The 21,663-nt window shown below is 50.8% G+C and overlaps 1 protein-coding gene across 1 annotated transcript in view; it reads right to left on the bottom strand.

The window, feature by feature from the left end:
* The window catches only part of Egln1 (egl-9 family hypoxia-inducible factor 1), a 39,406-nt gene extending 22,988 nt beyond the window's left edge, over nucleotides 1–16,418 (bottom strand). Inside the window, exon 1 of the mRNA NM_178334.4 lies at nucleotides 15,324–16,418. Within this exon, the coding sequence (NP_848017.2) occupies nucleotides 15,324–16,148 (825 nt within the window). The 5' untranslated portion in view covers nucleotides 16,149–16,418. The remainder of the gene's footprint in view (nucleotides 1–15,323) is intronic.
* Between the last annotated feature and the right edge of the window lie 5,245 nt (nucleotides 16,419–21,663).

The raw sequence follows: 21,663 nt of genomic DNA on the forward strand, positions 1-21,663 counted from the left end.
AGGAAGCACCCAGCCCGCCAAGCCACAGCCCCTGCCCTCCGAGGATCCCTCAGCCACGGCTGTTTAATCCCTACTGTGAAACAGCTTTTCAAATCTTTCTGTTGGATTGTTTCTCCCACACCTTTTGTCTTATTGTCTATTTAATGTGTCTGTGCACTTGAGTGAAGTTGCCCACAGAGGCCAGAAGAGGGCATTAGAGCCCACACCTGAGCTTCTCGTGGGAGACCACTTACCCACTCATCTGTCTCTCCAGACCGTTTATCTAACTTCCCGGTTATAAGAAATTTCTATGCAAATCCCCATACGCAGATCTCTCGAGTTTTGTAAATAGTTTCGTCCTGGTTTGTCTTTGTGTTCTTAATCCTGCTGTTTTATGTGTATGAGTAGCTTGCCTGCAGGCACATACATATGTGAATCTGCTGAGGGGGTCAGAAGAGGTCATCAGATCGCCTAGAACTGAGCCGAGTACGTTTGGGATCGTAGGAGCTGGGACCCAAACTCGGGTACTCAGGAAGGGCAACAAGAGTTCTTATTGGTTAAGAGCCATCTCTTCTGTCCCTGAGCAGACGGGTATCTTGTTTAAAATATGTATTTCTGTTGTTTGGAGTGTTCTGTGTGCACTGGTGCCATGACGTGTGTGAAGTCCGAGACACTCTCAGGAGACACTTCTTTTCCACCTCCATGTCTATCACCTGTGCCGTTCCACTGGCTCTCTCCCCACCCCGAAAGCCACTGGCCCCCCTTAATCCTTTGGGAAGCAAATTTTTTCTTTCTTTTTTTTTTTCCCGGAGCTGGGGACCGAACCCAGGGCCTTCCGCTTGCTAGGCAAGCGCTCTACCACTGAGCTACATCCCCAACCCAGGAAGCAAATATTTAATGTTGACGAAACCTAATGAGTTCATCTTTGTGTGTGTGTGTGTGTGTGTGTGTGTGTGTGTGTGTGCGTGCATGCATGTGTGTGTGTGACTTAAGATACCTTTATCTCAAGTTAACAGAGATTTGCTCTTGTGGTTTCTTGTGTTACAGGTTTGGGGTTCACTTGAGGCATGGCACCCATTCTGAGCTAATGCTGGTGTGTGCAGTATCAAAAAATTATTTGGGGGTTGGGGATTTAGCTCAGTGGGCAAGGCCCTGGGTTCAGTCCCCAGCTCCAAAAAAAAAAAATAAATTTATTTGTCCACGTAGACAGCACTCTAGAATTATCTACCAGAATGAGACATAACAAAAACTACGCTATACTGAATTGTCTCAGTTTCTTGTTCATTTAGTTTAAAAAGAACAATCTGGGCTGGAGAGGTGGCTCAGTGGACATTTATTCATGGTTCTTGCAGAGGACCTGAGTTCAGTTCCCAGCACCTATACGGTAACTCGAAACTGCTTCTAATTCCTGTTGCCACGGACCCAATGACCCAGCCCGACCTCTAAGGGCACCAGGCATGCAAATGAGCCAAGCTTGGTGGCTTGCATCTGTTATACTGGCACATTGGAAGCTGAGGCAGGAGGATTGCTACAAGTTTGGGGTCGTCCTGAGTTACATGTAAGTTTGAGGCCTGCCTGAGCTTTCATCTGGACACATGCGCGTGTGGGTACACACACACACACACACACACACACACACACACACACACACCCCTAAAGAGCTGTTTTGTAAATGGATGACACAACTTTACCCATTGTCAACAGAAGCTATCTTTAAAATACATAGGCAGAGGAGGCTACACCTTACAGGTCTGTCATTTCCACTGTGGACACCAGGTCGGCACAGTGGCTCACACTCAAGAAGATACAGCAAGAGAACCACCCCAAGTTCAAGGTCAGCCTGAGCTACAGAGTTAAGTTCCAGACCTGCCTAAACTACAGGAGATTGTTATCTCCTGTACAAAGCACAAGAACAACCAAGTAAGCAAACAGACATGCACAAACCCAGCGAAGGGCTGGAGAGACGGCTCATCAGTCAAGGGTGAGCGCTGCTCCTCCAGATTAGTTCACAGCCACTTCTAACTCTATCTCAGGGGATCTGACCCCTGGACACTAGCACTCACACACGCATACATAAACATAGTTTAAAAGAATAGATCTGGAAAGAAAACCAAACCAATCCAAACCTGGACCCACGAGACATGTCTTAAGCCAAAAGTAACACAGGTTTCTCAAAATGCACTTTTTAGACTAGGAGAGAGAGAACAATTACTATGTGAATTCACATCAAGTCAGCCTACAAGTTTGACAATAAATCAATGACAGGTGTGACTAAGGCTAAAGAAGCCACAGGGACGGGCGGGGCTAGGTGGGGCGGGGCGGGGTGGGGGACCATGGGGGGGGGAGGATGGGACACAGCAAAGATATCCTGAAGCACCATCCATTATTTTATGATTTGGTTTCTAAAGCTTCCTCAGACAAGGCGTGACCCATGCAGGTATAGACCCTGGGATTGTTCCTTAGCAAGGGATGAAAAAGGAACTTAGAAAGTCGGAGTTTACACAACTTAAACCTTATGGACTGAGATCCCTCAGGGGTTAAAAACACCTGCTGAGTTCCATTCCCTGCACCTGCTCAGCAGCTCACAAGCATCTGTCACTCAAGCTCCCGGGGCTCTGACAGCCTCTTCTGGACTTCAAGGGCACCAAGCACGGTCATGGTGCACAACATACATGCAGGCAGGCATTCGTAAAATGAAAATAAACCTTCTTTTAAAATACTGTCACTGACAATTACAGAGCAGTCAGGCCTCCATGTTTATCAAAGACCTAGGACATCCCATCAGGATGACCTTTGACCCTCACCGCCGCCCTGTCCCCCACCATAGCTTATCTGTACGGGATTAACTGTCAGTATCAATGTCTACGACATTCAGTTTTTGAATGCACACCTAATAAATTCACCATACCTACAGGACATATATATTGCCACCTGACTTTGAGCTGTGAAGGGGGAGGACCAGGGAGAGGGTCCGGATCCAGCATTCTTTGCTGGGGTCATTTGGTACCCACGATGTACCAAGCTGGAGGAATGAATACTCGATGCCCTTAACCCAGGAACGACTTTCCCCTCACCAGGTCACATGCCAACTGCCCAAGCCAAAACAGATAGGGGTAGTCAAAAAAAAAAAACCTTTATGTTCTAGTAAAAGTCAACAAGAATTCTGACTCCTACCTCAGGAAAAAGCTTAGTCAAGTGCCGGACATGGGGGCGTTAGTTCAATCCCCAACACCTACATAAAAAGATGGTGGAGGTTGAAACAGGTGGATTCTCTGACTCACTGGCCTAATTGGCAAGTTCAGGTCCCAGTGGGAGAGCCTGTCTTTAAAAACATCATGGAGAGATGAAGCTGGTTACCAACCTGACCTGCGGGGGCTCTTGCCCGTGGCTGGCTTCAGTCAGCCATCACCCTCCCTTTCCCAGACAGTGATAAGATAAAGAAAACATCTACAGGACTGAACAGTTTCCACACTGTGTAACACTGAAACATGGTCCCTGGAAACAGGCCCAGAGAACAAAGTGGTTCCTACACGTTTTAAAGACCTTTTCCACCAAAACTTGCAAGGGATGCTTCGGAGAGCTAACGATCATAGGAACTGCCTTTAGCATATGCAGAGCACAAAGACATGAGGCCCGGTTTGGTTTAGTTAGTTTGGTTTAGTCAGTAACAGTGTCAGCTCAGGCACGCTGTGATTAACTACTAAGGCTTTTTAATCGTTAAGATTTCAGAAGAGGGTTGGGGATTTAGCTCAGTGGTAGAGCGCTTGCCTAGGAAACACAAGGCCCTGGGTTCAATCCCCAGCTCCGGGAAAAAAAAAAAAAGATTTCAGAAGAAGATATTCTGCTAGCAGCCTTCCGATGAAGATGTAGAGCTCTCAGCTCCTCCTGCACCATGCCTGCCTGGATGCTGCCATGTTCCTGCCTTGATGATAATGGACTGAACCTCTGAACCTGTAAGCCAGCCCCAATTAAATGTTGTCCTTCTAAGAGTTGCAAAAAAAAAAAAAAAAAAAAATTTTTTCAGAAGAATTGTCCTGCAATGCCCATGACATGTAGGATCAGACCCAGAAGTAAAACATTTGCACGTGAGCCATGGGAGGAGAGAAGAAAAGAGGCAGAAAGGAAGAGGTTAACTCACCATCCAGCACACATGTATTCCAAAGCAAGGGCTGGCCTGGTGATACTTAAGCAAAGGTATGCCCTGGGCAGACACCTCCAGTCACGCCTTCCATACTGACATACACAGGCGGCTTTGTCTCTGGGATGTGACTGTACAAAGCCAACTTCTGAAGCCCATATACATGCATATCTAGGTCTCTTAATTCACATGCCTGCCCTTGTGGAAGAACAAAAACATAAATGCTAAGGACACCAGAAGAGGACTGGGGAGATGGCTCAGCGGTTCAGAGCGCTGACTACTCTTCCAGGGGTCCTGAGTTCAATCCCCAGCAACCACATGGTGGCTCACAACCATCTGTAATGGGATCCGATGTCCTCTTCTGGTGTGTCTGAAGACTGCTATAGTGTGCTCACATACATAAAGACACCAGGAAAAGCAACTCAGTATGCATGGATGGGGTGGGCATGTCTGTAATCCCAGGTACTTGGGAGTCAAGGCAAGAAGACTGCAAGTTCTAGGTCAGCCTGGTCAACCTAGGGATTCTGTCTCTTGGCTTGTGTCTTTGGGGACACCCTTATAACAGCAACTTAAATAAAATTTTATTAGTAGTAGAAGGAGTATTTTACATCTATTGTCTCTGTGTGATGCTGACCCACACTCCATGGTATGTATGGTCAGAAGACAACCAGTCCTTCACCAAGTGGGTCCTGAAGATCAAATGCAGGTCCTCAGACTTGGTGGCAAGAGCCTCGACCCGTTGAGCCATCTCTCCAGCTGCTAAAACAGGGGCTTAACACGGGGTCAACACATGAGCTGCAAACTGTGGGAAGAAGCTGACAGCTCCCATCAGCCATCTACGGGGCACACACACACACAGTTAGGAGCCGGCTTGTAGAACTGCCTTGGGCCGACCCTCACACAGGCTTTGAGGATAGAATTTGGTCACCAACGTGTTCTCTGGATACATCTTTACTAAGACGGTTTATGCCAGCCATGCACTGCACACCTGTAATGTCAGTACTCAAGAGGAAGATGGGCTGAGTTCAAGGCTAGTGCAAGCAGCACCCTGAGACCCTGTCTGGGTCCCACAGTGGCTGCTACAGAAAGGACCTGTTCTGCAGACACTTCCTCACCAGCACAGTGCTCAGAGGAGGAACCAAGTTTCAAGGTCAAAATTAACAATTACAGTGGAACTCTCAAAACTGTCTGTCTGTCTGTCTGTGATGATCCTGTATGAGTGTTTTGCTGGCATATATGTCCGTACACTATGAGTGTGCCTTGTCCCACAATGCCAGAAGAGCATGTCGGATCCTCTGAAGCTGGAGTAACATAGGCTTGTGGGTGCTGGGGACTGAACCCAGGTCCTCTAGAGGAATTTCCCTGGGTAATCTGATTGGCTAATAAAGATGACAAACAGCCAATCGCTGGGTGAAAAGGAGGAAGCGGGTTTCCTGGCAAGACAGGAAGAGGGGAGGAGGAGGAGACAGCGAACAGAGGACAGAGGGAGGAAGATGGAGCAGAAGCGTGTGTCCTGGAGAAACTGCAAGTGGCAGGGACTCCATACTGGGGAAGAAAGTGGTGTAGAGGAGATCTGCCCACTAGAGGCGTGCAGCTTATAAATATACGAGTTGCGTTTTCCTTGCCTGGGATTGTTGGGGTTGGAGATGTACCACGACATCCGAGGCGTCTCCTCAGCAATAACAGGTAAGATGTTTCAGGGTAAAATGTTTATTGAAGTCAAAATGAAGTAAATGCCCAGTTGGGTTCCTGCCACACGCAGCTGCTCCGTGTGACAGCAGCCTCTGAAGTCAGGTAAACACCGGAACCCAGGACTCGTGCTCGGAACCAGGCTCCCTAACCCTAGAGAGACGGTCATGCCTGGGTAGGGCCACGCCCTCTCTTGTTAAAAACCCTTTCGTGGAGTGGCCGGAGGGAGGTCAGATCCCCACCCCCCAGCCCCCAGAGCTGGGGTCGCATCCGTTGAGAGCTGCACAAGGTGCTCCAGCCCCCATTAAATAAGCTTGTCAGCTTGGGTTTGAGAATGGGTGTGACAGTTTTAAATTCATATCAGCAACACAGAGAGGTGCCACAGGCTGAAGTTAACTGATGGTGTGCCCCTCTCTTGGAGGTCAAGAGCTGTGAGCTTTGGGGGCACAGGCATTTCCTGCAGAGCCTCAGGCCCTGGGGGTTAGCGGGTGGAGGAGGCAGTCACACAGGCCACCTCTCTGCAGGGGCCAGGCCATCAGAACCCTGCCTGGCTCCTATCCTAGGGACTGACTGGCACAGAACTTCATTTCACCTTCAAAGCAGACCTTTCTCCCAGTACTGGGAGTTAAAAATAGTATAAGACCAGGCTGGCCTGGGCTATTTTTAATCTGGAAAATTAGGGGTCAGGAACAACATAGTACGCAGAGGGGGGAGCTGACCACAATTGGAAAGAACACCCACAGACTTGGGGGGGGGGGTGTGTGAAAAAGGCTTCGGAGATTAAGATACGAGTTTGGGCAGGTGGTAAAGGGAGGTGAGGCCTAGGCCTGAGGATAGTCAAGGTCAAGTCACTGAGTGCTAACATGTGTCTAACACGGAAAGCACAGGCCACACAGTAATTACAGTTCTGTGCTTATAGACTTCTGAGACCTCTTATAGCCCAGGCTAGCCCTGAACTCCCTTATGCAGCTAAGGAGGATCTTGAACTCCTGATCCTTCTGTCTCCACTTCCCAAGTGCTAGGACTACGGGTGTGCACCGCCACAGTGGACCTGGAGTGAGTGTGTCCATGCGGAGTGTGCACATGGCTGAATCTGCACATGCGAAGGCCAGAGGGCGATGTCAGACACCCTGCTGTGTGACCCTGTATCTTCCTTCCTGCCTTGAGACGGAGTGTCTCAGTGAACCAGGAGCTAGGCTGGCGGCCAGCAAAGCCCAAGTAAGCCTTATCTCCACATCAGGGTTATAGTATAGGCATGTGTGGCCTCACTGCTTCCTAACATGCATGCTGGGGATTCGAACTCCTCACATTTGTGCTCTCCCTCTGAGGCATCTCCCCAGCTCTGGAGTACAGCTTGTTCTGGTTTGGGTTTTGTTTTTGGTTTTGTTTTTTTCTGTTTGTTTTCTTTCAGAAAGATCACTGGAGATCTGAATTAGTTTGAGATGGGAGGAGCCACACTTGTGTGAAGGAGAGTAAAGGGAGGTGGAAGGTCCCAATGGCTGGCACAGGAACAGGATGGAGGCCCCTCAGAGACCTAATTCACTGGGGAGCTAGGGACAAAAAGACAGAGAAGGCTCAGTTTTCACGACCCCTAATATGCAGTTCGGAGAATCAAACCACATCCTTCTGATCATGTCCAATCTGTGGCCCACGTTCACACCTGCCCCAGGAGAGCTGTGAGCGCAGCCTGACATTAAATGATAAACTTACTTCCAACAGGATGAGAGGCCATGGCCCCACAGGGGTGCACCCCACTGTATAGATCTCAGATGTGAAGGCCATTGTTTCCCGACAGAAAGGAAGGACAGACGCACAAATGTGCCCGAGGCTTTAAGTAAGGTTTTGTAAGTGTTAGCAACTACCCTCCTTCCCGATACAAGCAGCTGGAGACACTCATTTGATAAGGCAAGGTGCTAGGACAAGGCTTCCCACTGTGAGGCGTGTGTCAATGGGGCTAGGAGCTGTCAAGGCCACAGCAGGACTCCGAACCACCCCCTGGGGCAAGAGCTGGGGAAGCCACAGAGGGAAGGGACAAAGGAGAGATATAGGAAAGAGAGGTCTCTGGAATCCTCCAGGGCAGAGATGATGCTGGGTTTGAACAGGAGTAGAGAAGGGGAATGAAGCAGCCCAGGCTTGCCCTGAACTCCTGATCCTCCTGCCTCCACCCGCCCCGAAATGCTGGAATTACTGACACGCTGCTACCTCAGTTTATGAGAGGATGGACCAAGAGCTTTGCACCTGCCTGACATGAGCTCTCAAGTGAGTAATGACTAGGAGATATTTTCTAAACAAGCGAAACTGTAGCACTGACAGAGGGGAGGGGAGACACACGTGCTTTTTCCAAAATGACAGCTTCTTTGGGAAGCTTTCCTAGCCTAAGGACTACCAGGGTTCAGCTTCTGAGAGCTCCCAAAACAGCAACCCAGTCAACCCAGCTCACAGCTTTCCCTCCAACCGCTGGGCCCAAGAAGACAGACTTGTGTTTACCTGGCACCTGGGAGCACAGAAGGCAGATATGTATCATAGTATGTGTAGGTAGATACTATAGAAACAGAGGTCACACAGAGAATCCAGCTTAAACCTGTTCCTCCATCTTCCCGGACTCCTGTCCTGCACTTCTTCTAACACAGGGGAACTCAATATGAACCACGATGGGTTATCAGGCACTCCAAAAATGAGGTGGGGCTGTGTTTCACCCCCCCCCCCCGTATAGTCGGTCAGTTGTTAGGATGGGAGACTGATCTAGGAATCTGTAAGATCCTCGCAGATGAAGTTGTGGCTGCTGTGGGTGTGTATGAAGAAGCCAGGTACTGGCACTCGACTGTCCTGGTCACACCCACTACAGGTACACTCCTGTAGTACCCTTAATGCACCCAGAAGGAAGGTAACACTTCCTCAGGAACAATAACAGTGGTGCACACCTGTAATCTCCAGGAACAATAACAGTGATGCACACCCATAATCCCCAGGAACAGGAAAAGTGATGTACACCCGTGATTTCCCAGGAACAGTAACAGCAATGCACACCCATGATCCCCAGGAACAGGAAAAGTGATGCACACCCGTGATTCCCCAGGAACAATAACAATGGTGCACACCTGTGATCCCCCAGGAACAATAACAGTGGTGCACACCCATATCCCTAATACTCCAAAGGCTGAGGCAAGAGACCCTACTACTGCTTGAAGCCCTACCTCTAAACAGAAAGAGACAATGAAGACAGGGTTGAACCGCAGACCATGAATCATCGTGGGCACACGCTTAAGGATAAGCTATCATTAACCGGCACAGCGTAAATCAATTATAACGACAGGGTGCAGGGGAGGGGATACCCCCATGATTAGTTAGAAAGACAGGGGCCTTAGGCCCTTGGAAGCTTCTCCGTGGCTTTTTGACTTGCCCCCTCTGTGGCCGGGAACCTAAGCCCTTCCTGGCAATAGCAGAACCTGCCAGAAACAGGGTGGGGGACAAGTGTAGGTCCTTCTGCAGCCACAGCATAGAGCAAAGACCCTGGCCCAGGACATCCTTCAGCTGTGTATAACCCCAAGAAAGGTCAAATTTGAACTAGAGAATGTAAAATGAAATCAACTGGTAGGGAAAGACTCTGGTGACGTTTGTGAGGATTTTGTTTTAGAACGCAGCATGCCCCCAGACTGCAACACACGTTAGAGGCACCACTCTGAGCTTAACACGCAGTGCACAGGCTCCAAACCCTGCCACACCTAGAACAAAGAGACTCTCTCTGAGTGTACTAACCTGGCACTCTGGCTTCTGCAGTTCCACTTCTTGCTAACTGATGTGTGTCAACCAGGAAATATTTTTTTTTTTTTTTGTATTAAAGACAAAGAGCTGCAAGGCTCAGGGCTTCGTGACTTGGGAAAATTCCTCATGCAGCAGGCTGGCAATAAAGACTTTCCTTTTGGCTTTAAGGAGTCCGTGGGGTGGTCTTTGGTGGGTTTACCTTACAACAAGATTGGAGTGGCTGGGGGCAGAGCGGAGGGAGAACCAAGGGCAAGCCGTGAGGACCACACAGTAAATGACAGAACATCCCATGCAGCTATAGATGATCCCAGGTGTGGAACACGGACCTTGCAGGAAAAAAAGATGGGGACAAACACAGCCGTACAAAGAGGCTATGAACACTAAGAGCATGGTGGTGCACGCCTATAGTCCCAGCACTCTGGAGGTGGAGGGGAAAGGATTGAGAGTTCAAAGCCAGCATGGGGCTGCTTAGCAAGTCTGAGACCCATCTCGGCTACATGAAATCCCGTCTCAATGTTGAGAGCGCTCTGGGCATTCACAAGGAAGTTCATTCCCCTGCACCAGAAAAGAATCTGTGAGAGCGAATGGTGAGAAATTAAATAAAACAGCCAAGCTGTTAACATCAACCCAAGGAGGCCAGAAAGCACAGGCTTCAAAACCCAGGAGGAAGGGGGGGAGAGGACAGGTCCCTCTTCAGGAGGAGCAAGAACAGGAGGCCCTGCTTCAGGTGACACAGCTCCCTCCAACAGCAACGGGACAGATGCGGTGGAAAAGAAGGTCAAGCTAAAGTGTCAGACTGGCGTTTGCAGAGAGAAGCATAAAAGTGTGTCACATACAATCAGTTCCTCCAGAAAAGGAAAAAAAAAAAAAAACGAGGCCAAGTCAGTTCTGTAGGAAAAGGGCACATTGCAGCCAGAGGAGGGGGCACTCCCACTAACGGCTGTCACTAACGGCTCCAAAGTCCTTTCTCTCACACTCACGCACACACTTGCGTACCAGGTGGTTAGGTCAAAACCCATCTAAGTTTTTTTTTTCCCCCAGCTCACAAGACAGGGAAAACTGAGATCTCTAAACGAAAGGATAGTGGCTAGACCTCTAAGTTTGAGCATAGCCTGGTCTACAAGCAAGTTCCAAGCCAGCTGGGTATCCACAGTGAGACTCTAACTCCCTATATAGACCGGGTTGGCCTGAAACTCAGAGATCCACCTGCCACTGCCTTCTAAGTGCCGGGTTTAAAGATGTGAACTGTCATGGCCGTCCCACTTCTTTAACCTCTCAACTTCTTTACGGACCATCTTCTACTAAGCTGGCTGGGATCAGCCAGGCCCCAAACCTCTCAGCCTTTCTGCACACAGGACGACTGCTTTACTCTTCCATCGGATGCAGCAGTGGCCAGCCACTCTTATTTCCATGGTGAAGGTGCTGGGACAGAGGTCCTCAATCTGTGAGCTGCCACTAACTCTCTGAGGGCCGCACATCCGATATTTACGCTATGATTCACAACAGCAGCGAAACAAGCTACAGAGCAGCAATAAGCTGGAGGTCACCACTATGTGAAGTATTAAAGGGTTGAAGTGGTTAGGAATTCCGGGAGGAATGAGAAGAGGGCAGAAGTATGAGGGAAGGAAGCCCTGGCCTGGTTCAGTTCTTTCTGGAATGACAAATAGATTTACCTCTCTTCAGGTCTGGAGGCTTCTCTCGGAGCCCAAGGGCAGCACAAGTCCAGGATGCATCTGACTCTCCCTGCAGGGCTTTGTCACCTAAGAGGATTGCCACCCCTCTCTGTGGCAGGCGCAATAAAGCAGCAGGATTGTCCTCATCCTGTTCTCTGCTCTAAAAGCCTCCCAGAGCTGACTAATTATAACCCCAGCACAGAAAACTCTGAGTACTATAAGGTGCTTGCTGCTCTCATCCTATTTCCCTCCCTTCCTCCCTCCCTCGCCTCTGGAAGTCCTGGGGATTGAACCTGGGCACCTGGCATGTGCCAGGCAGGTGCTCCCCCAGTCACCTGTATCCCTAACATCTTTCCTTTACATACATTCTCAAGTGAACATATGAGATATTAAGTCTTAAAAACATTATATATGTTGTAATTCTGGAAGTTTCACTCTTTACTGGTTTGCTTTGGGTTTTTTTGGACACGGGTATCTGTGCAACCCAGGCTGGCCTCAGACACTATTCTCCTGCCTCAGCCTCCCTTTTTTTTTTTTTTTTTTTTTTGGCAGGGCCTTGAGCAACCTGATGCACCACACACCTGGTGTTGCAGTAATCGTAATGACATCTTGCAGCAGACAAGCACAGTGCTCCCCCGCTCCCGAGTCTCTCTACCCAGAGACAGAGCCTGTGGCTTCTGATAATCCTCAGACCTTGCTGTGTCCAAGGGAAGACTGTGGCTCCCTGCTGATGACGTTACCTCTAGCCTTCCTGAAGGAAGGATGTGAGAAAGGCTAAGAGGTCAAAGGGCAGCTTAAGGGCAAGAAAAGGGTGAGGATCCCAGAGAGGGTGGAGAGTGGAGGTGGGTGACATCAGTCGCAACAATCACGTTTCTGGTTTTCTCCTGTATTACCTCATCTTCCCTCGGGGTTTCCTCTTTTTAAGACGGAGGAGGAACCAGTGGCCAGATGCGCATGTCTGAGGCAGACACTGGGGACGGGGAACCTGGAAGGTCTCGCAATTTGATGACCGTGTACTCACGGATGTGTAGATGATGTGACAGAGAACTCATGGCTCGGCTGGAAGACCTGACTTAAATCCCAGTATTTGAGGGTTGAAGCAGTGGCTCAGTGGTTAAGATCATTCACTGGCTGCTCTTCTAGAGGACCTGGGTTCAATTCCCAGCACCAACACAGCAGGATCCCATGCCCTCTTCTGGCCTACACTGGGCACTGTGCACGTGTGGGGCACAGACGCACAGACAGACAGACAGACATGCTGACAAAACACTTGTGCACATAAGTTTGTTTTTTTTTTAAATAATAAAAAGCACCCCGGTACCTTACAGAACTCCCGGTGAGGGAAACATTCCCCTCAACCTCTTCTAACTCTGAGGTGGGGACCACACACTGACAGCCCCTACCTGCTCCAATAGCTCAAGTGAGAAACACACACTGGTAGGAAATGTAACAGCTCTCACAGGACAAAGACAAGAGATAACGCTTGCAGAGGCAATCAAACTGGACAGCATCATTCAGATAACCCCTTAGGGACAGACTTAAAAGAGTATAGCGTAGAGACTAAGCACACAACTGCTTTTACGTACGTGAAGCAAACTCTGTATCAGTAAAAAAGTTTACACAGCAGGACCCGCAGTGCCGATGACATACACTTTCGACATCAACAGAAACATCTATCAAAACTAGAGAGTGCCACACGCCCCCAGCACTTAGGAGGCTGAGGCAGGGCTGTGAATTCAAGGCTAGCCTGGTCTACACAGTGAGACCCTGTCTGGAAAAACAAAACAAAAAATTCCTTAGAGATGAAGGCAAACAGGGGCTTACGAGTCTAGCTTGAATCTGACTCAGGTGCCTAAATGGTGGGCCCTAGCCTAGCATGACCTGACTCTTACCCCAAGAGTAAGTCAGGGAAGCCACTCACTGTCCAACAGTGAGATCACGATGACATTGGCCGTACTCAGCCTAGTCTGCAGCCCGACGCAGTCTGCTTGCTCGAGATTTGGGAGGAGTGTGTGACTGGTGTCTAAGTGCCCAAAAGCAATACTTTTTTCCCTTTTAACAAGTAATTAAATTACATGTTCAAACATGATTGCCTAACTTTTTTTAGTCAAAAAGTTCAACGAGGAACTGGTGCGGCGACTCTGGAGGGAAAGGTACTTGTGCCATGTCTGATGACCTAAGTTCCATCCCCAGGACCCACTAGAGTTCTGGAGTATTAATTCCAGAAAGCTGTCCCCTGACCTCTGCACGTACGTACGCATGCGTGCACGCACAGAAAATAAGTAATACCCGTAATTTTTTAAGACATGAAAGGAAGTCCCTAAGATTGTCCCCACAGACCCCAAATGAATGAAAAGTGTGAGCTCAAATCCTGAGGAGGAGCCCATCCTCCCTGGTGCTAGGCTGGTCCCCTAGGCCTCCTCCGGGCAAGAGACTTAAATCAGGACAGTTCCTCCAGCTACCTCAACCCATGAGGAAAGAGGGTGTCCATTTCCCAACCTCATCCCAGGAGACCTACTGCGCTCAGAGCCAGGCTGTCTGTTGCCTCTTCCCTAAGAACACAGGAGGAAGGAGGGGAAGAAGCCTGCCACTACCTGGCCTAAGGAACGCAGATCCACTGAGGCTGAGGGAAACCACCTTCCTGGCTCTACCTCCCGTGCCACACTGTCCCCCCAACAGTAGTAGCTCCATCTTGGGGTGAAGGGTGACATCCAGGTGTCAGCCAGGACATCCTTTCTTTTTAAATAAAGTGGAAACGCATAGAAAGCCCACACCAGGGTCCGATCCGACTTCTATTGCCCTCCCAGCTTTAGTGCACTCTGGGAGACAAGATGGCACATAGACCAAGCTGCCCTCCAACTGGGGACGTTGTTGGCAGAACACATGACCTTAAACTTCTGATCCTCCTCCAGAGAAAGAGGATCGCAGAAGTCTGGGGCATGGCTTCCACACTGCTGGGATCAAACTCTGGCAAGCACACTGTCACCTGCGCTACGTCTCTACCGTGAGGCTTAATTTTAAGCGACTTCTCCCGAGGTCACTTGATACCGAGACAGGTGCTCCCATCCAGGACTGAGTTTGTAGTAATAAATTGGGCTTCTCATTGCGTTCCTTGTATTTCTCTCCCCCTCAACATGCCCAGTCTGACAGTCCCCGTGTGGCTTTCAACGTAGTTCAAAAACCCAGACAACCAGCAATTACTGGGAAGAGTTTGTGTGTACAAACTTGTGTGTCAGGGTTTTCCAAAACCTCCCAAAACTCGGACTAACTGTGGAAGGAGGGTGGATCAGGGTGCCTTGGGTGACTGAATTCAAAGAACAGATTTAGATCTGGGAAGGAAAGTGGAGACCGCTGTCTGCCACAGGAGGGAGGGAGCAGCAGACTGGAAGGAACTGCCACAGTGAGAGAAAGAAGGGGGAAAAAAAATCCCACCAAACCTAAGGTTAAAAGGAGATCTCCGACCTCCAATTCCGTGTCGGTTTTGTTTTTAAAAATAAATGAATAATAAACAAGCCAGGAAGCCACAGGAGCAGCTCGGTTTCAACGGGAGAATCACATTAACAAAGCGAATAGAGGAAACCTGTGTTCTGAGCGTAACCTACCTACTAGGAGCCCTGGGAACGGAAACACCTCTTTCCCGGTTTGGTGGTGGGTTTCAAAACAGTGGGGACAGCCAGCAAGATAAAGCTACAAGGGGGAGGGGAACAGGCCGACAAGCTTTTCCTGAATACAGGGACTCTTCCGACCACAGGCTTTTAAATGGACCTTTCTGGGGGCAGCTGACAAGAGTCCCGGCTGAACACAGTGTCTGGCTCTCAATCAGAGCCGGGTGAGCGCTGAAAACCGCGGGGCTTTTAACTAGCTTAGGCACACAGACAAGATGCATCACCCAGACCAGATGTACCTGGCACCCCAACGCCCCCCACGAGTGACCAGGACTCCGACAGGCTCTGCACTGTGGCTAAGAGTACTACAGGGACAAAAGGAGCCACGCTAAAGCAGAGCGCCGGCCTCCCGGGCGGGGGGGGGGGTGTGGGTGGTCCTCACAGACCCTCCTTCGGGCGCGAGCCCCAGCCACTTACTTTCGTTCGGCCGTTTATCCTGTAGTTGCCCAGCTTCCCGCTGCAGTGGCGGATCAGGTCGTCCATGCTGCTCATGAGCAGGCCGATGGTCTCGCAGCCGGGCTCTTTGCCCTCGATCCAGGTGATCTTGTCCCCCCGGATGTCCTTGGAAGAGTCACTCTTCTGGCTGACCAGTTGCCCGTCCGTGAACTTGCCGGTGTCGTGCAGGGCGCGCACCTCGTCGCCGATCTGCTGCCCGGTCTCCCTGCCCAGGAAGTCGTCCACCACGCAGATGCCGTGCTTGTTCATGCACGGCACGATGTACTCCAGCGCCAGCTTCAGCGCGGGCAGCGGCTTGGTCTGCCCGTTGGGCCGCAGCCCTCCGCTGGGACTCAGCGCCTCCCCGGGGCCGCCGCCCGCTGGGCACAAGCTAGCGCGCTCGGGGCCCGGAGACCTGCTAGGCGGAGGATCCTCGGAGCTGGGCTCTGCCGGGCCGGGGCCGCTCCCGGCCTGCGTCGCGTCCTCCGGGCCCGGTACGCGCGAGGCCGCCGTGCTGCTGTCCCCTCGCCGGGCCGCCCCGCCGGCGCGCGCGGCTCCGGGGGCCCCACCGGGCGGGGGCGCGACGCGGGGCTGCGCTGGCGCGGGCTGCGCGCGGGGGGCCTCGCCGCCCTGGCACACCAGCTTGTGCTTCTTCCAGTCCTGGCGCTGGTGCTCCTTGCAGCAGTAGAAGGAGCTGCGGCAGCGGCCGCAGCGCAGCAGGTTCTCCATCTTCCCGCACAGCTCGCAGTACTGCCGGTCGCGCTCGCTGGCGCTCAGCACGCCGGGCCCGCCGCTGTCACTGGCCATGGCCGCGGCAGGGCGGGCCGCCGGCCGGGAGCGGGGCGGCGGCGGGGCCGTCGGGGCGCCCGCCCGGGGCCGCCGCCCGCTGCGGGAGGCCGCGCGCGCCCTGGCCTCGCCTGCCTCGCCCCGGGCCGCCTAGCGCCGCATCGCGCCGGAGAGAGCGCGGCCTGCGCGGCGCACGGCGCCCTGGGCGGGCGGGCCCAGCCGGCTGCGTCGGGGCGGGCGGGCAGGGCGCGGGCCTGCGGGCGCCACTCGCTCCGCGCGCGCTGCACGTACACCACGGCCCCGGCGACCCGGCGCGCGGGCGGAGAGGGCGGGGGCCGCGCGCACGCGGCGGGCCGGGCCTAGCGGGCGGGCGCGCCGCTTCCTCCGCCCTCCCCTCCGCCTCGCGGCTCCGCCCGGGGCGCGCGTCGCCGGCCTGCGCGCGCGCGCGCGCGCGCGCGCGCCTCCACCTGCCTGTCGGGGCCCACGGGCCGCGCTCCGGGGCTGCCTCGGCCACCTCGGTCTCGCGGAGGAGGAAACGGAAGCTCAGGCGGCCTCTGGGCCGCTCCGAGCTCCGGGACGGCCGTCGCGCGCTCCGGGTCTGCTGCTCCCCGGAGGCCGTGGAGGGCACAACAAAGCCCCCCCCCCCCCCCGGGCAGCCTGCTCCGGGGCCCGCTCTTGCAGTCGCCGGTCCGGTTCTGGCTTTGCTTTTTGCTTTGTTTGTTTTTGCTTTTCTGCGGTCCTTAAACTCTGAGATTTCTCCCGGTTCCGGTTCGAGACCTCCTGGGTTAAGTAAGGTAATCAGGGCTCGGTTCCAGATCGGCACTCAGGCCTGAAGCTCTCAAGAGCGTAGTCCGTGAACGACTCTGCACACGGAGTTAAAATCTCGCATTAGAATCTACAATAGTACCTGCAGAATTACGAGGATTATTACGGGCTTTCTTTGTTGTCTTGAGACGCAGCCCGGTAGTCCTCGGACATAGACTCTCCTACCTCTTCTGCCAAAATGGTAAGGTGATTAGCGTTAGCCCTCATTGCCAGATCACTTACCTTCATTTTGTTTGTTTTCAGTGTTGGGGATTGAGATGAACACACTAGTTGGTGGATTTTTTTGTTTCGTTTCGTTTTGTTTTATTCTTATGAAACCTTAAAATCTCACAGAGCCTGGCACGCTGGCGACCAGCTATTAATGCTGGCACTCAGGGGCAGGAGGGTCGTTGTGAGATTGGGCCCAGCCTAGTCTACAAAGTGAGTTCCAGGACAGAGACCCTTTCTCAGACACACATACACAAGCCGCGGAAACAAACCAGAGACTTTCGTTTCCAGCTGTGACTCGTGAGAGTAACGAGTGGGGCTAGGGCAAGGGAAATAAATGCCTGCTCTAATTGGAGCTGCAGAGGGGGAAGCAAGAGCTGTACTGGTTCAGGACCAACCTGCTCTACGCGGTTGGTTCCAGGGCAGCCAGGGCTACAGAGCTCGACTAGGTCATACTGCCTCCAAAGCACAACCAAAATGGAAAGACCTCCCCAGACGCAAACATTGTAATAATGTACACGTGGTTGAGGGTGGGGGTGGGGAGGAATACTTGAGTGTAGCCATTGGGACAAACAGCCTAGAGTTGAAAATGGCCCTGTTTGGGTGCAGGGGAACACAGGAATTGCAACCTCTGCTGCTTGGACGAAATTGCAAGCAAAGCAACTCAGAAATGTAAGCATGATGGCCCGTGACCTACAAACATAAACTTTAGGGATAACTTCGAAGCTGGAACGTGGTGTTACAAATCCGTAATGCCAGCTCTTGGGAGAGATGGCGTTATCCCTATTTACACAGAGGCTACCCTGGCTACAGGAGATCCTTCCCAAGGCAAAAATAAAAAGCCGTTTTGATCTGGGGGTGTATTTCAGGGGTATAGTGCTTGCTTGATGTATGTAAAGGCCTGGGTTCAATTCCCAGGACCAGAGAAAATATTTTCTGAAACGCATAAATTAAACATAGGAAGCGGGCTGGGCCTGTGGCTCCTGTAGGTCTTTGCTAGATGCCTGGGGTCCTAACTCTGATCCCCGAGAACCTCCTCCCCAACAAAAGTACAAGTACATACAAGTAGAATCAAATAGTTCTTAGCCTCTTTTTGCTAGCATAGGTAAGGTACACTTTTTAAAAAAAGTTCATAAGCGTAGGAACTGCTCTTGGTAGGAAACAGCAAACAGGGTACTTGTTACAATTCTATATTTACTTACTTGTAGGTATTAAAATTGCCCCTGTAGTCCAGGAACTTTATTTTTTATTACAGGTTATTAGTCTAGGGTGTATGTGTACACATGTGGGCATGTACACCCCACAGTGCATCTGGAGGTCAGAGGACAACTTTCTGGAGTAAGCTCTGCCCTTTGGTCACATGGGCTTCTAGGCTCAAGCTTAAGGTGTCAGTCACCGCTACAAGTACCTTTTTCCACTAAGCCGCTGATCTCAACAGTTTCTCCCAAGGTTAACATTCAGTTTACCTCTTACATGTTTTTTGTTTGTTTGTTTGTTTTTATTTTTTTTTTCCGGAGCTGGGGACCAAACCCAGGGCCTTGCGCTTGCTAGGCAAGTGCTCTACCACTGAGCTAAATCCCCAACCCCTGTTTTTTATTTTTTTTTAATTGATAATCAGCCTTGAGATTTTAGCTAACAGAATCAGTCATGGTTTACATACATGACATAAGTCTCACACTTAGGAAGCTGAGTAAGTTCTGAGTTTCAAGTTCCAGACCAGCGTAGATCTCAAAAGGCAAATAGTCCAGAAACTCCTGTTAACTTGTTGCAATTAAGCATATAGAATCACAGACATATACAGTTACTAGAAAGTCAAATGTTGGGGGCAGGAAAGATGGCTCAGTCGTTAAGAGCACTGGTTATTCTTCCAAAGGACCTGTGTTCAAGTCCCAGCACCCATGTGACTGCTCACAACTGTAACTCCAGTTCCAGGGCACATAAAATACGTGTGTGTGTGTGTGTGTGTGTGTGTGTGTGTGTGTGTGTATTACATATATATTATATATGATATATGGTCAAATGCAAAATATTTGCTTCAAGTGTTTCCAAAATTTGGACTTTGTGGTTACTGTAGGTTGATGACTTTGTGGTTACTGTAGGTTGATGACTTTGTGGTTACTGTAGGTTGATGACTGACTTGGGCACTAATTCTCATTCCAGGAGGTCTTGGTAAACACACCACGGGCTAAGTTGCTTGGTTAAGAGTCTGGGCTGCCATCACCACGGTAGTTGTAGCTGTCAGCATAAAACTGTCTCAAAGGTCAGGCTAGGAAGTAGGAAGTGGTAGAGGGGCCCATTGTACAGAAGGTGAGAGGAATGACATGGGAGTTGCCTGTCAGGCAGTGCCTGCCTGGGCCCAGTCAAGAGCAACAGACTGAAGAGTTAAAGGAAGTGCCACTTTCTCGGCTCCTACATGACAGCCTGATCCACAGCTGATTGGCTACCCGAGTGGCCACTCTTCGTTCTTGGCAGGGGCTCCCCTAGGTTAGGAAGCAATGAGCGCAGACGGAAGAGTCCGAGGCAGACACAAGGCAGAGAGTGGGCATCATCAAGGGGCAGTGATGGTGGCGTGTTCCTGTCAGCTCAGCTGATGGAGCACTGAGGCAGGAGAATTGAAAGTTGAATTCTTGCCTATCGAGTGTGCCTGGGCTACAGAGCAAGTTCGGGGTCAGCCTAGACAAGTGAGTGAGGCCCAAAGTCTCGAAGTAATGAGAGAAAAACATTGAGCAGTGCAGCTTGATGACAGAGAAGGCGTGACATGTGCAGTATCTTTGTAGCCCAGGCTGGCCTCATTCAGGATCCTCCTGCCACACTCTGAATTCCTCAGCCTCCCACCTACACACACACACACACACACACACACACACACACATACATACATAAATACACACATACATACACACACATACATATGCACGCACACACACACACACACACACACACACACACACGGAAATGACTAGGCTCTTCAGGAAGCCCATGAAGTAAAAGGACTTTTGTTTTGGGTTTTGTTTTGTTTGTTTTACAAGACAGCATTTCCCTGTGTAGTCCTGGCTGTCCTGGAACTCACTCTAGACCAGGCTGGCCTTGAACTCACAGAGACACACACCCCCCCTTCCTTCCAAGTCCAGGAATCAGTTGCTGCCACCACCACCTGGCTGGGTTCAGTCTTCTTCTTCCTTTTCTTTTTAAATTTATTTTATTTTTAGTTTATGTACATTGGTGACTTGACTACATGTATGTCTGTGTGGGGGTGTCAGATCCCCTGGAATGGGAGTTACAGATAGCTGTTAGCTGCCCTGTGGGTGCTAGGAATTGACCCCAGGTCCTCTGGAAGAGCAGGCAGTGCTCTTCACCACTGAGCCATCTCTCCAGGCCCAAGTCCCGTTACTTAAAATATTAAATGTGTCCTGAATCCTGAAAATCATTAAACACTCGTAGCATAGTGTCGTTCTACTCGAGGAACGGAATGCCTGATCGTGACTAAGGACCTCTGGCTTCTCCGTGTGACCATTCTGTGTGAGCGTGATGCAGAGGGCCAGTATAGCATAGGCATGTCACCAAGATAAACAGGAAGACGGTCTCCGAGTTCTGGGGAAAGGGCTGGAAATCAGCCATTTTCTAACTCTGGTTTTGGGACACACACATGGGTGTGGCTGGAAGCAGCACCTGCTGTCCATGAAAGGGGATCTGCCGGGCACACGGTGAGCTTCCTTCCTGCGAGCCTGTCTCTAGTGAAAATAAACCCTTCCGTGAGACTTTACGTCCAGGAAAGTGCACCAGTGACCAAACCTTAACAGTTTGGGGTTTTTAAGTTGCCAAGAAATAATAATAATAAAAAATTTGCACTCACCGTTGGTTAAAATTTTTCTTTAAGAAAATGTTCTGCTGGGCGAGATGGCGCACACCTTTCATCCCAACACTCAGGTGGCAGGGCTAGGCAGACCTCTGTGAGTTTGAGGCCAGCCTGCTCTACTTAGTGAGTTCCAGGATAGTCAGGGATATGTAGAAAGATGTGTGTGTGTGCGTATGTGTGTGGTGTGTGTGTGGTGTATGTGTGTGTGCGTGGTGTATGTGTGTGGTGTGAGTGTGTGTGTGTGTAGGTCAAAAAAAACATCTTGTGGAAGTTGTTTCTCTTGTTCCATTACGTGAGTTCCAAGGATCCAACTCACGTTTTCAGACTTGGCGACAAGTGTCTTTGTGCCTACCGAGCCATTTTTGCTGGGCCGTGTGTGTGTGTGTGTGTGTGTGTGTGTGTGTAATTCTTTGAGATAATATCGTGTAGCCCAGGCTAGCCTCAGATTTACTATATACTCAAGAATGACTTTAAAATTTCTTAATCCTCCTACCTCCACCTCCTAAGTGGTAGATTATCAGTGTGGGGCACCAGGCCTGGGTTACTCAGCACTGAGAGCAGAACTTGGGGCTTCAAGCTAAGTGAACATTCTCCTAGCCAAGGTATGTTCCCAGCCCCGTGACATTCGCCGAGTGGTTTTGAGTCAGG

The sequence above is a fragment of the Rattus norvegicus genome, chromosome 19 (assembly GCF_036323735.1).
Source record: "Rattus norvegicus strain BN/NHsdMcwi chromosome 19, GRCr8, whole genome shotgun sequence".
In the NCBI taxonomy this organism is placed as follows: domain Eukaryota; kingdom Metazoa; phylum Chordata; class Mammalia; order Rodentia; family Muridae; genus Rattus; species Rattus norvegicus.